Genomic DNA, 11,743 nt, shown 5'->3' with positions numbered 1-11,743 from the left:
GAATTGACCGATCCCTCAGGAAGTCTGCAATCCATTTGCACAGATCAGCGGGAAGTCCATATGCAGGAAGCTTGCCGATAAGGCTGTCGTGCCACACCCTATCAAAGGCCTTTGATATATCGAGCGAGACCGCTAATGCCTCCCCGTGCTTCTCGATGGCCTCGCTCCAGATGTGAGTGGCATACGCAAGAAGGTCCCCAGTAGATCGGTTGCGGCGAAACCCATATTGCCGATCGCTGAGGAGGTCGTTACCTTCAAGGTATGCCAGGAGCCTGTTGTTAAGTACACGTTCCATACTCTTGCAGAGTATGGACGTGACCGAGATAGGTCGGTAATTATTAGGGTCGGCACGACTACCTTTTTGGGCACAGGCTGCACGTTGGCCAGCTTCCATGCAACCGGCACTTGACCCGTCTCCAAGGAAAGGCGAAACAGACGTGTCAGGACTGGAGACAACTCAGGCGCACAGGTTTTTAAAACTACGGCTGGGATTCCGTCGGGTCCACTGGCCTTGTTCACGTCGAGATTACGCAACGTCTTATACACCTCCTTCTGTCGGATGCGAATTTTGGACATTTTCGTCTCGCATACGTTATGTAGAGAAGGAGGTATAGCGCCACCAGTATCAAGACGTGAAGACTCCGCAAATAGAGAAGCAAACAAGTTCGCTTTCTCTACTGCGGTGTGAGCCAGCGTCCCGTCAGACCCCAGGAGAGGCGGTAGTGAGGGGCGGCAGAAGTTCGATTCAACCGCCTTGGCCAGGGACCAGAACGCTTTACTGCCCGCTGGGTAGGAAGCCAGTTTGTTCCCTATTCGGCCAATGTGGTTGAACCGAGCCATCCGCAATGCCTTTTTGCACGACTTGGCAGCAGAATTTGGGGTCTTATGAAGCTCAGTTATTATATATAGTGAATAACGTTTCTGAAAGACCAAACAAAATGGGTCCCAAAGAACATCTCGACTGCTCCTAAGTATATTGAGTCAACTAACAAATTTAGGTATTTTAGTTTTATTGCATTTTTGCACATAGAAAAGCAAGATCTTTATGCTCGTGAAAAAAAAACTAGCAAAATTATAATAATTACTGAGATAATATCACGTATACTAAATCAACTACTACATCAATTAATTAGGGACAATCCGATACTAGTAAATACGAGTAAGTACTCGATACTTTTCATTCGATACCAATTACAAATGGCATTGAAACAATCTTTCGATACTTACTCGGTATCGAAACAAAAATACTTGGTATCGAATCGAATCACAAGGGTCATTATAAAAAAATATTCGTGCTGCCGAACGCATCGTATAGAATGAGTGAGCGAAAGCCCTCTCGCTCGGTTATCGGTAACTCAGGACACCATTGGTCGTGTGCGCGTGACGTGACGTGTCACGTGACTCGCGCCAAGCGAGCCGAGTGGAGCCGACCAACGCCGAGACTCTCCGATCGAGAAGCAGAAGGCAGGCAGCCATTGTTGTTTGTTTTTCGTTTCGTTATTTAAACACACGCGTGATTGTTTGCGATTACGAGTAATTTAATATATAGTAGTTTAATGTTCTAATGTTGTCATGGCACCACCAAAATCAATAATATGGACATATTTTACTAAAACAAACGAAACAGTGGCAAAATGTAAACAATGTTTTAAGTCGGTGAAGTATTGTGGCAATACGTCTAATTTGTTCAAGCATTCCAAAACTCATGGACTCTCTGTTGATAAAGGCAAATTACAGAAAATATCAGATAAAGGGACAAATCAAAGGTAAGATATTTAACGTTTTACTAAATCCTTTCGTTATAAAGGTTCCTAGAGGTCATACTTAGTTAATTTGATGAAACTTTGCGATTGCTTTTAAAGTAGTGGGCAGGATACTAACTAGTCTTTGTACTATATACCTATAATATAATAAATAGTTTTATATGCATACAATTTGCAAAACTTTATGTTAAACTTATGTGTAGTGTTGCGACTATCGATGTTTTGCAGCATATCGATACTTAGATTGAAATCGAATCCAGCTATATTTTTTTGGTAATGTGATATTTATTGAAAAATGCAATGTTTCAGTTTAAAAAGTACAGTCTCGTTGGATAGCTCAAAGCATTCAATGGAAGATGATCTATCCCAACCATCAACATCAAAAGTACCAGAAAATAATCCAGATCACGATGATGGCAACAGTAAAACTTCATTGACTAGAACGAATACAGATGATGGAAGTGGGCTTTTTCTGAGTAGTTCTATAAAAGAGGCTTTCGATAGAATTTCATCCATTAAAGGTAAACGAAACATATTTGATTATTTTTTTTATGAAATATATAAATAAGTATTATTTTATGTTACTTAGTTTACAATGTGTTTTTTTTTCAGCTGGTGGCACAAAGTATAACCGAATTATTCAAGCCTTAATATTTTTATCTGCAAAGATATGAGACCATTTCATATAGTTGAGGGTGAAGGATTCTTAAAACTTATGAAAGAACTGGAACCTAATTTTAAAGTTCCTAGTTCCAAATATTTAAAGAAAATGACTACGGAAAAGTACGAAGCTTGTGTTGCTATTTGTAAGTCTAGATTATCCAAAGTCGATAATTTTTGCCTAACGCTAGACATATGGACAGAGACAATGAATGAAGTGGGCTTCATGGGCGTCACAGTACATTTTGTTGAAAATGGTGAAATGTGTATGTATTTTCTTGCAACACGTGCATTAAATGAACGACATACAGCTGAATACATATCTGAAAACCTTCTTGATGTTCTCGAGAAATGGGATATTCCGCTTTCTAAAATTCGTGTAGCTGTAACAGATAATGCCAGTTCAATGTTTGCTGCCATAAGAATGTCTTTAGGTGAAAAAAAACATTTGCCATGTTTTGCGCATACTATAAATCTCGTGGTTGAAGAGGCACTAAAGTTGCAAAGTGTTAAATCGGCTGTTATAAAAGTACGAGAAATTGTTCATTGGATAAAAAACAGTGTCGTGCAGTCGGATAAACTACGAAAAATTCAAATGCGCAATAATGTTTCAGAGGAATCAGTTTTAAAACTGATCGCAGATGTAAGAACTAGATGGAACTCTACATTCTTTATGTTAGAGCGATTCCTAAAGTTGCGAAAAATAATTTCAGAAATTGTAATCGATAGTATAGTAGCTCCAGATTTTCCAAGTGCTCTGGAAATAGAAACGCTAAATGAGCTTACAGCTGTACTAAAACCTTTTGAATACGTAACAAGGGAAGCATCTGGCCAAAAATATATAACAATTTCTAAAGTTATACCAATGCTTAATTGCTTAACTACGGAACTGAATAATATTACTCCTAACTCCACAATTGTTAAAGAATGTAAGGATGTCTTATTGAGAGAGCTAAAAAGGAGGTACGGCATGATAGAACTAAATGACCATGCAGCTATTGCTACGCTTTTAGACCCTAGATTTAAGAATCTGCATTTTCAAGATCCAGCAGCATGCGGAAGAGCTATCCATAAACTTAGATCTATGGTGGTCGGGCAGCAAAGCAGCCCCAGTGAGTCAGAAGATGATGCCTCATCAACTGCACCACCTGAATACGACTTCTGGAAACATCACAAAGAGTTAGCACATGGACATAAAAAGAGAAAAAAATCGCATCAGGGCGATGAAGTCTCCCTTTATCTATCAAATCCAGTCGTTTCCCTAAAAAGCAACCCCTTTGCAGAATGGGATGATATGAAATTTGTATTTCCTTGTTTGTACAAGTACGCACAACAATATTTAATAGTAGTTGCAACATCCGTTCCTAGTGAGTGCCTATTTTCCAAAGCCGGTGCAACGATGTCCCACACAAGGAACAGGTTGTCTCCTAAATATTTAGAGCAATTATTGTTTTTGGGTAATCTGGACGCCAAAGAATTTTTTGTTTAAAACGTAATGTTAATAAAAAACATAATAAATAACCGTTAATAACTTTTATAAATTGCTTTTTTATTTTCTACGCCTTTCACATTTGAGACATGATTTTAAAAAATCTAAAAGTATCGATATAAGTAAGTATCGATACTTTTGGAGTATTCATTTAAGTAGAATCGGAAAATGAATTGAGTACTATTTATATGAGTAGGTATCGATACTTTGATGGTATCGGAACATCCCTACAATTAATATCGTACACTGTATACAAATCCAACTAACATCGTACCACTGTACGCGGGACGCGCGGGGTACGCGTTGAGACAAGTTCATTCCGGCTCAGTGTACGACGAACGAGGGCGTGCGCGCACGTAATTTTGGTTTTGTTTTTATGTTTCGTTAAAAGTGAAAAAAGACAATTTATGTTTGCCGTTTCTTTTAATGTTATCTATTTAATTAATGTTAATTCATAATGCATTCAAATAGAGCACGAAGAATTATTAATTTGATTAATGACAATGTGAACAACACCAAAGAATCGATAGACAATAACACAGAAATCAATGATATAATGCAAAACAGGGATAACGATGGTAAGTTATATTTATTTATGTTTGTAAGGTGTAATTTTATCTCTTTAAGATTGATATTTTTTTATTAAACTTCTTAGTACTACGTAAACTGATACAACTACAGTTAGATCAGTATACGTCGAACAAATTTTATAATAATAACACTTGACTCATCTGGATGTAACAATGTACTACTTTATTTTTTATTTTATTGTTAATAATAGTCCTTGTTCTACTAATATTATAAATACGAAAGTTTGTATGTTTGTTTGTTACCTCTTCACGCAAAAACTACTGAACCGATTTTCAGGAAATTTGACAAACACGTAGAGGGTTACTTGGATTAACACAAAGGATAGTTTTTATCCCGAATTTCCCACGGGAACGGGTACAGCGCGGGTAAAACCGATGGGAACAGCTAGTATGATAATATTTTTTCAAAATTATTTTGCAAAATTAATTATAGGAATATTTGCTTTTGTATTTTGAGAAGGCGGAGTTGGATTTCTGTTGCTGGGTCGTTTCATAAAAAAATCTTGGTTTTGTTCTATAATTTTAACTATTTGTTTTAGAGTCTCCATTGCCACCTGGTGCAAATTTTACAGAAAATGAACTATCAATACTTGATGATGTTGATTTGAATGATACTAGGGATTTGTTGCAAAATATCCCTTCTAACGCTTCAATGCTTTTTCCGGACGATATTCCTTGCTCATCACCTTTGGTATCGGATATTAACAATAGACATCAATTAAGAGACCAATCGCCATCAATCATAGAGAACACTCCAGGAAATTCGCCCATCCATATTAACAGCATTGAAAATGATTGTGATATTACGCCAGTACCATCAGAGTATAATTCTTTTGCCCCATCACCTACTAACTTCGAGTTCATTGAAAGTCCTGCGGTCGCCACACCTGCATCTGACATTAATGATATTACATACTCACCGTCTAACATCGTCAATTGCCGTAAGAGGAGTTCCGCTCGTAAAAGAGATAAAGGTCGCCTAAGAGAACGTTTTGAAAAGAAATGGAAGGATCAGGAGAGAAAGTATAATGTTAATAGAGGTTTGGAATACGTCAGTAGAAACGGAAGAAACCATGATAAAAGGATTATGAAACCACCTTGTCCAACAAATTGTCGGAGTCAAAACGTATTTATTCTATTTCTTATTACCTTCCGTGTGGCCCAAAACTCAAGAACTCTGTCTATAAGTTTTAATTTTGTTTATACAGCAATACAAAAGTCTGAGAATGGTAATGGATTTATTGAATTAGATCAACGCGGTAGACATACCAACCATCCAAAGACTGTTGATGATGATATGGTTCGCAGTGTTATCGATCACGTCGAAGCATTTGCTCCTGTACCATCTCACTACACGCGCCAAAATTCGAGTAAGAAATATCTTGAAGGCTCTTTATCTTTTCCAAAAATGTATAAGTTATACAGAGAATGGTTTGATGCGAATGAATATGCTTCAAAAGTGACTAGTGTGAGACAGTACCGCGATATAATTAATAAATATTTAAATATAGGCTTTCATAAACCTAAAAAAGATGTTTGTGAACAATGTCACATTTATGAAAATAACAACCAAATTACACAGACAGATAAGGAGAAGCATGAAGAGCATTTAAAGGAAAAAGAAAAGGCTAGAAAAATGAAAATGGAAGATAAAGACTCTGCTTTACAAAATAATGAGATCCTCACAGCAGCTTTTGATCTTCAAAAGTGCCTAAATGTGCCTCATGGTAATGTGAGTACATTTTATTATAAACGTAAACTTTCTTTATATAATTTCACGGTATTTAATCTGGGATCTCGAAAAGGTTATTGTTTTTCATGGCACCAACAGACTGCAAGGAGAGGTGCTAATGAAATAGCCAGCTGTGTATATAAGTTCATAGAAGAAACGGTCGTTGAAGGTATCAAAGATTACCGGTTCTGGTCAGACAACTGCGGAGGCCAAAACCGTAACAGAATTGTTTTCTTAATGTATATGTTGGCTAGTTCGAAGTTTAATATAGATATAAGCCATCGATTTCTCGTCGTGAGTCACACACCAAACGAAGGTGACAGTATGCACGCCTTAATTGAAATACAGACAAAAGACAAACTACTTTATACTCCCGATCAATGGTATACAGCTTTTAGATTTGCCAAAAGTGATGAAAATCCTTACAATGTTGTTGAAGTGTCTCAGGAATTAATTAAAGACTTTAAATCTCAGATTAAAAGCATGAGCAACTGGATAACTACTAATGACGGATCTAGAATGCCTTGGAATAAGGTAACAGAAATAGTAGTTAAGGCAAGCCATCCATTTAAGATATTTTATAAAACGAGTTACCGAGATGATGATTACCAGTGGATAGATTGTTTAAAAAAAGCCAAAGTTACGCGTAACCGAAAAGAGACACATATTAATATTGATAACATTCCTTTAGCCTATGATGCACCTATTCCTATTGATAAAAATAAGCATAAAGACTTGATGGATCTTTGTATGACGCTGGTTATTCCAAGGGAATATCATTTATTTTTTAATAATCTGACTGCAACTAACTCGAATGTAGTAGTAGATGACAGCGATACTGACTGATTTCTATTTTGTTTTTTTTAATGTTAACCTTTTAGATGTTTTTTTTATTTTTATATTGTTTAATTTTTACCCTGTGATTTAATTGTGATTTCCGTTTTAATTATTTTGACTAACCAAAATGAGGCTACGTCCTAATAATTAAAACATGTTCCTATTTAGTTATAGCGATAAGTACATAGTCATATTCTTTCAAATGTCTATTATTTTTATGAATATTGTTTAAAGTATTGAACATTGTGATTTTTATTTGTAATTACTTTGATAAACCCACTAAAGAAGTACTTGTTTTCAGTTATTATTCTTGTTATTTGTTTTGTTTTTATATTTCTTGTTGTTAATTTTTGTAAGATCAGCCTTTAATATTGGCTAGATTATGATAAAACACAAATAATGTTGTATCATGTTATTCTTTAAAATTTCTATTACTTTTATGAATATTGTTTAACGTACATAATAATTAAACATAATTGATTTTTATTTCTAATTACTTTGATGAACCTACAAGAGAAGTACTTGTTTTCAGTTTTAATCCTATTTGATTGTTTTGTTTTTTTCATGATAAGAACCCTATTAATGTTAATAATTTGTTTTTTTATTTTGTTCATAATAATATAAGCCCTTAATTGAGGCTAGCTGATGAAAGCATGTTCCTACTTAATTATAGCGAGAAATATAATATTGTGATTCATTTAAATAGTTGTCTTTTTATTTATGACTGCACTCCTTAATCTTATTTTATCTAGGACAGGCTATGAGCTGTCAATTATCTTCAAACTGACATTTTCTAACGTTCTAAGTAATTTTCACTGGTTTTTATTAGTATAATTCAAATTATTATCATAGCTGATTTTAGTCATTCTATGTTTACTATGTACTGTTAATCTAATATTCGATATAAAGTGAGTATCTCGTTATACAGATAATGTCAGTCCAGTATACGTTGAATTTCTAAATGCTAACAACATAAGAGTCCTTTCCTAGTATACCGGGTCAACTGATGTAATTTCATCATTGTATATTTAAGCACAGCAAAAATACCTTGAGCGCTCAATACTAATATAAATTTAATAAAAATACAATCATGTTACGTAATATTTTGCTGGAAACCATGGATATCGATGTACAATGTATATGAAGGTAACTGGTAGTTAAACCATTTACCAACTGAGTCCGGACAGCGTATACCCAGCTAACTACAAAAAATGGCATTTAGACACAAAATATAGGAAAACCATTTTATACCATAAAAAGTGCTTCCATTCTTTATTAAAAAAACATATACAACGTTTTCAATAAGTTTGATTTCACAATAATATTAACGATTTGCCTTAAAATCGCTCTCCTGTAAAATTAGTCCAATGTTAGTTGACTCAATATACTTAGGAGCGGTCGATCTGGTATTGTGGAGCGATTGCTGTGGGGAACAAAACCGAAACATAAAAATAGTTCTAATGATGAAATCCGTGCTAAGTTCCCACGCAACTCTCAGAACTATAAGATTAAAGTATTTGGAATCAGGCCACACGTTTCTTCCTAACGATACCGACTTTTCCAAAATCGAAAGTCAACTGAAATACCATGATAGAATTTATACCGCTGAAGTACATCAATGTTATGAAAAGCTGCAAGAAAAAGAAACCATTAGAAGTTTATAGAATGAAGACCGAAGATTTTCTAAGCACCAATAAAATAAAAAATAAAATTAGTTAACAGAAAAGTTTGTGTTAATAAGAAAAAAATTAATTGGCTAAAAACTAAAGAAATATTGATCGAAAAAGAAAAACCGTACTCTATATTTATGAAAACAACAGAAAGTGTAGACTTGTAGAGTTTCAGGAGCTGAATATCGAAAAAAGAGCTAAGAAAATATCTTTAGAAATTTCGGATAAAGATTTAACATTGTTATGGCCCAATGGTAAAGAGATTCCGCAGGTTAAATTAGATGACCTCAAATCAATGTTTGATTTAATACCAAAAGACTGTATAGCTTTTTATAAATCACTCAAAGGAAATAAAAATATTAGGGATGATGTTGATGGATATGGGGATGGGATTGATTTTCCTATTGAAGATGAGATTGATGATTAAGTTTAAGCAATACAGGGTTTACTTAATTTTAAGAATATTTTATTTGATTTTTGTAATGTCTATTGTTTTTACTAGTCATTCATGCCTTTTGATAAAAATACTGATTTTATTTTTTTCTTCCAAGATTTATTTTACCTACTTTCTAAGTAAAATAGTAAATGACGGTACCTAGTTGTGATTGAAAATAAAAGATATATTACTATATAACGAAGTTTTATTTAAAAAGAAATAGTATTTTAACGAAAAGGATCCATTGTCATATTTTAGCTAATATCTCAAAAAATATGTCATGATAGAACTAGATACCAATAAAATAAAAATATATGTGTTTATCCATTAGTTAAAACCAACTTCAGAAAGTTAAAGTAAAGAATTAAAGAAGAAACACGATTTGAACTTAAAAATTGAATATCTCGAAATGGTGTCTCTCTCTCTCTCTCTCTCTCTCTATCTCTGTGTGGTACTGGTATGGATCCTTTCCGTTTATTTACGTCCAATTAAGAGTTAATTTTTTGAGATATTTTGTAATTTTTAGATTGTAAGTAAATTCTTCCCGTTTGATGTTTTTGCAAAAAAAAATATTATACAGGTATAGAGAGGAACTAAAATTATATTGAAGTTGATTATTTAAGTGATATTTTATCATTGAACAAGACGTTTGCTAACATAATTTGTTTTTTTGGTGTTATCTGTTTTTTTTTTCAATTAAAGGTCTTATATTTACACACAAAACATTTTTACTGACTGTACCTTATATCTTTGAACTTGTTTTGGTATTAGTTTAAACAATGGTATCGGTTCGCAATAGAAAAAAAAATATGAGTTAAAACAAATACCAGTGGTATTAGTTTTTGGTATTAGAATGGAATAAATCCAATGATTATATATAATTTATAGTGCCAATCTCTATGCTCAAGTGCCAATGACTACAACATTACGTAAAAATAAGTTTAATTAGATTTTTAAGTTAATAAAACATATTATTTTAGATTCAATGTGGTATTTTATTGATCCCTATATTTCTTACTTCCCGTTAAAACAATAAAAAATAAAGAAACTATCGTTTATTCACGATAATTAAGCTTTAATTTGTTAAGGTCAGCTTAGAGTACCAATCATTGTACTGTTTACCCTACTACACACAGTGTCAGCGGCAATGCCGCCGGCAATACGGTTACGACTATGTATTGCCCGGTGGCAGGGCCACCGGCACTGTGTGTTGGAGCCCTAACAATCGTATAACTATCTGTTATCTCATCATGAATAAGCAGGCATAGATCCTGAATTTCAGGTAATTTACCTGCTGTACTAAGGTTGTTAGACAGAGCCTTAAGAGCAGTACATAATTCTTATTAAACACAATTATGTGCCATACATGTAACTATAGGGGTGAAAAAAATATTAGTCAAATTTAATACCTATTATTTGTTTTCAGGTAATCAAGATCAGTCTGAAATAGAACTGTACAAAACGGTTGGTTGCAAAAATGCAAGGGGAACTCAGCAGATGCAAAAAAACTAAACATTCTTTGACATGCAAATAAAGCCGGATTTACATTTGTCTGACGTATTGTGTTGTGACGCATCAGAATAGTATCGGTTTCATACATTTAGTATGGTGAGATTTATATTTGTGTGTCGCAATCTGTTGTGACGGCTTCTGATGCGACGCATCAGACGAGATTCCGATCGCATCAGAGGGGTGGGGGTGGGTGGGCGGGGGAGCGACCGCCTGACGTCGCATCAGACAAGTGTGCACGCGACAGTATTGCGTTATGACGCGTCAGAGCTAGACACGTGCGTTTTTATTTACGTTTGATTATCCACTCGATTTAAAGTTTTAGAAGAGTTGACTTGATAGAAATAGTACGACAATAGTGATTTATGACACCAAATGTAAAGAATACAGGGACCAATCCATTAGAGCATCTGTTTGGGAGGAGATAGGAGAAAAAATTAAACAACCCCGTAAGTACTAGACTGCTTTATTTAATTAAACTGTGTTCTACCTTGTGTAATAGCTTGCATTTGCCAAGGAACTTGCCCCTGGGGACTTACAAAATATGTTTTATATACTTCACGAACTTGAATAGCTTCTTGAGATGGATTTCTATTTAACGGTTCGATGTCTATTAAGCCATTACCGTCGCTCACCTCGCTTTCATCCATCAAAGTTTCTTGTGTTTCCTGTGTGTCTTGGGTCAAAAAGTTATGAAGGCAGCAGGCAGCAAGTACGATCTTGTCCGCCATGTTTGGTTGTACTTGTAAAGGTCCCTGAAACACTCTAAATCTAGCTCGTAATATTCCAAATGCATTCTCTACAGTACGGCGAGCACGTGATAAGCGATAATTAAATATTTTATTTGGATTATTGTTAACTAATTTAGCTTTAATAAATACGGTTTTAATAAATACGTTTTTAGTGGGAATGCCGCGTCTGCCACAATAGTGTAGGGTAAAGGTTCTGTATTTTGGTTTATAGGTTTATTCGGTGGCACATTCAATTGACTGCTTTCAAACATTTTTCCCATTAACCCATGGAGTGTCATATGCACACACGGTGGTGCGTAAGAGAT

General features: G+C 34.6%; 1 protein-coding gene across 1 annotated transcript; it reads left to right on the top strand.

The window, feature by feature from the left end:
* The first annotated feature begins 1,136 nt into the window (after positions 1-1,136).
* LOC118270911 (uncharacterized) lies at positions 1,137-2,584 on the top strand. Its single transcript, XM_035586717.2, has 3 exons — positions 1,137-1,766; positions 2,073-2,284; positions 2,376-2,584. The coding sequence occupies exons 1-3, from the start codon at positions 1,573-1,575 to the stop codon at positions 2,435-2,437; spliced, it is 468 nt and encodes a 155-aa protein (XP_035442610.2). The 5' UTR covers positions 1,137-1,572; the 3' UTR covers positions 2,438-2,584.
* The last annotated feature ends 9,159 nt before the right edge of the window (positions 2,585-11,743 follow it).

Source organism: Spodoptera frugiperda, unplaced genomic scaffold, assembly GCF_023101765.2.
Source record: "Spodoptera frugiperda isolate SF20-4 unplaced genomic scaffold, AGI-APGP_CSIRO_Sfru_2.0 tig00001192_1, whole genome shotgun sequence".
Taxonomy (NCBI): Eukaryota; Metazoa; Arthropoda; class Insecta; order Lepidoptera; family Noctuidae; genus Spodoptera; species Spodoptera frugiperda.
Note: the sequence above shows the minus strand (reverse complement) of the source record. Positions and strands in the feature narration are given on the sequence as shown.

Excerpts from the sequence above, each read along its gene's own strand:
- LOC118270911 (XM_035586717.2), top strand. The coding sequence starts at position 1,573 with ATGGCACCACCAAAATCAATAATATGGACATATTTTACTAAAACAAAC. Across the intron at positions 1,767-2,072 it reads GATAAAGGGACAAATCAAAG|TTTAAAAAGTACAGTCTCGT; the intron begins GTAAGATATTTA and ends GCAATGTTTCAG. Across the intron at positions 2,285-2,375 it reads TAGAATTTCATCCATTAAAG|CTGGTGGCACAAAGTATAAC; the intron begins GTAAACGAAACA and ends TTTTTTTTTCAG.